The following is a 3,317-nucleotide window of genomic DNA, read 5'->3' on the forward strand; positions in this document are numbered from 1 at the left end:
ATTACCACAGTAACTACTCTCCTCCACCTGCATATTTGTAAAGCAAAAGTTGTCAAAATAGCAATAACAAAAATAGAAGTCCTGATAAATTTAGAAGAACGCATTAACCTATCAGACCCTTTCTTCCGGGTATGGGGGGGGGGGGGCGGCACTAGACACAACTGCAAACACAACATAGTTTTAATAACAAATTTATTTGAACAGATTTGATTTCTTTGTACACCAAAATGAAATTCTTGTCACCAAATCACAAACTTAAATCGTGTTACAATCAAATCTGACATCAAATATATAATTTATTAAACAACAAACATTTTTTTACTGTTTTCTTTAACGCGTGATTCTGTCTTTGAAAAACATAATACAAAATCCGAAGAAAATAAATTACTGTTCGCAGCCTCCATAAGTAATCCAAATATAATCGTTGAAAAAGAAACATTTAAAGAAAATATCTTATATTTCGGACCAGCACCTGATCCGTCTTCTTTTTAAATTTAAAAAGTTTTTTTTATTATTTTTCCCTCCCTCACCTCTTAAAAAATTGGCAGGTTTTTTTGAGTGCTCGCTCTAAACTCCACTGAAATGGGCGCCGATGAGAATGAAAAGGTCTGGATGGATCCAGAGGCAAATATTTGTGTGAGGAAAAAAAATATTTGCCTGATTTCTATCCCTATACCAGCGGTTTACACGGCAGTGTTAATGGGTTGCTTTTTTTTTGCAATTGAGACGCCCGAAAAATTATCTTTACATAAAAATTAGTGCAACTGAGGTCGAAAGCCTTTCAAAAGATTTCTCCCACTGTTGCGGACGAGTTGGGTCATTTGGACATTAGCTGCCAAAAATTTCGATTAAACGGCTTACACACACACATATATATATACTTTTTTTCCTCCAATATATCTTGATTCTGTTGTTAAACTGTTTTCCGGGAGCCTAAGACCGTTTGTGTGCATTTCTTACAGGCCAGTTCAATAGACAATAATACTGCAGGTTTTGATGGCAGATTCTCCTGCTGAAAACCAGTTATTAAAATAAAGGTTGTGGGGAGGGAGGGAGGGAAGGAAGGAAGGGGGTAATAATGCCGTCCATAGCAACAGATTCACCTGATATAGCCGAGTTCACCAAGGCGCTGATGGGTGTTAGGCACACAGTCGGACTGAAATCCTTGTCTGAACAAAACAACTAACCACACTTGTGGCAAAACAATGTCCTCGATAATGTTTTCTTCACCACAGATGTGGGCAATGTCAACATGACTGTTAACTGTACATAGTTTAGGAATTTCGCCTGCTCGCAGACTTTGTGTTTTTTTTAATTTTGATATACAAATTTCTCTTCTCTGACCCCCACCCCCTCCCCTTTGCCCTCATTGTGACAGTCAAATATATAATTTAAGGGGGGAGGGAGGGAGGGAGGGGGAGGGATGAAGCGCATCCCATTCATTTGCTGAGTCCCAAGTTCCAGCGAGTCGCAGCAGTGCCCATTTGGTGAGGGCTCCCGGTTAAAGGTCGTGGTGTGTCGGTGTCTCTGGGTCAACGCTATGAGAAAACCCTTCGTCTGCTTGGTGCAGGCCGGGGGGAGTCATTCGTTTCTCCTTTTGCCGCCTGTTACAAAACCAGACCCGCACAACTTCTTTCTCTAACTGCAAACTGTCGGCTAGGCTGGAGATCTCCTGGGCTGCAGGTTTGGGGCACTTGAGGAAATGGGTCTCTAAAGCCCCTTTGACACTCACCTCTATGGACGTGCGCTTCTTCCTCTTCCTGCCCTGCGCCGCGATCTTGTCGATGCTGGTCGGGCTGCCCGTGGTGGAGTCCGCCTCTTCCAGCCACTTATTGAGCAAGGGCTTGAGCTTGCACATGTTCTTGAAGCTGAGTTGCAGCGCCTCGAACCTGCAGATGGTGGTCTGCGAGAAGACATTCCCGTACAAGGTGCCCAGCGCCAGCCCCACGTCGGCCTGGGTGAAGCCCAGCTTGATCCGCCGCTGTTTGAACTGCTTGGCGAACTGCTCCAGCTCGTCCGAGGTGGGGGTCTCCTCGTCCGAGTGGTCGTGACAGTGGTGGTGATGGTGATGGTGGTGCGGGTGGCCCAGTTCTCCGTGCTCGCCGCCGTCCCTCAGCCCCGCCGCCGGGTGCATGCCCCCCTGGCCCACGCCGCCGCTCGGAGGGGGTGGAGGGGGCGGCGGGGGTCCCACATGGTGCTCCAGCATGCCGTTGACCGTGAAGGCGGCCTGCGAGTAGATATTGAGGGGCTGCCCGCCCGCCGGCGAGCCGTGAGTGTTTCCGCTCCCGCCGCCGCCGCCTCCTCCGCTCCCGCCGCCGCCGCCGCCGCCCCAGGCGTGCGGGGAATGGTGCGCGATGTGGGCCGAGCGGTGGTGGAGGCTGGCCCCGCTGTGCAACTCCTCCCGGGCCGGCTTCACGTCCTGCTGGCTCAGGGGGCTGGCTGCCAGCGCCGTGGACCAGGGGCTGCCCTCGGGTAGAGCCGTCACCCACTGATGGGAGAGGGGATGCCCATTGCTAGGGAGTCCCTGCAGGTAATCACTCTGGATGAGTTTCTGGTGAGTCCGAAAGCTGGCGCCCGCTTGCTGCATGCTGGACGCCTCGCCGTGGACGATGGAGTTGGAAGTGAGGATCCCAGTGCTCGGCATGTAGAGATTGGAAGCGGCCGTGGCCATGGCTCTGGCGAGTCCCTCAGTAATAATAAGCTGCCTCCGGGAAATAAGCTCCAGTCTTTGACAACAAAGCTTAGGTAAAGGGGGTCACCAGGGGAGCTCACTGATTGGCAGCCTCCTGAACCAATGGCAGGGCACGCCAGGGTTAGCAACAGGCCAAATTCTGCGGCGTCATGACGTTCTTGACCAATCAGGATGTTGGAGGTGGAGCCATTTCCAAATTGTGCCTGTTATGTCTGGGACTCTTTCCCCTCTCTCCCTCTACCTCTCTCCCTTCCTCTCCCTCTCTCCCTACCTCCCCCTCTTTCTACCTCCCCCTCCTCTACCTCCCTCCCCCTCTCTCACTCTGTCTCTCTTCCTCTGCCTCTCTCCCTATCTCCCTCTCTCTCCCTACCTCTTATTCCTCCGTCCCCCCTCCCTCTGCCCTCTCCCTACCTCTCTTTCCCCTACCTCTCTCTCCCTATCTCTATTCTTCTCTCCCCCCTCACTGTCTCTCTCCCTCTGCCTCTCTATCTCTTTTTCCCTCTGCCACTCCCCCCTCAGTCTCTCTCCTCTCTCCCTATCTCTCAACTTCTCTCTCTCCCTCTGCCACTCTCTAGATGCTCCTCTTCCTCCCTCTACCTCGTCCCCCTCTCCCTTTCTCTCTCCC

At 51.4% G+C, this 3,317-nt stretch overlaps 1 protein-coding gene across 1 annotated transcript; it reads right to left on the bottom strand.

The window, feature by feature from the left end:
* Window positions 1-207: 207 nt before the first annotated feature.
* LOC145342129 (POU domain, class 3, transcription factor 4-like) lies at window positions 208-2,844 on the bottom strand. The gene has a single exon (XM_080187382.1). It carries the CDS (start codon window positions 2,669-2,671, stop codon window positions 1,502-1,504), a length of 1,170 nt encoding a protein of 389 aa, XP_080043508.1. The 5' UTR covers window positions 2,672-2,844; the 3' UTR covers window positions 208-1,501.
* Between the last annotated feature and the right edge of the window lie 473 nt (window positions 2,845-3,317).

Source organism: Carcharhinus amblyrhynchos, chromosome 4, assembly GCF_965287045.1.
Source record: "Carcharhinus amblyrhynchos chromosome 4, sCarAmb.v2.hapA, whole genome shotgun sequence".
NCBI lineage: Eukaryota > Metazoa > Chordata > Chondrichthyes > Carcharhiniformes > Carcharhinidae > Carcharhinus > Carcharhinus amblyrhynchos.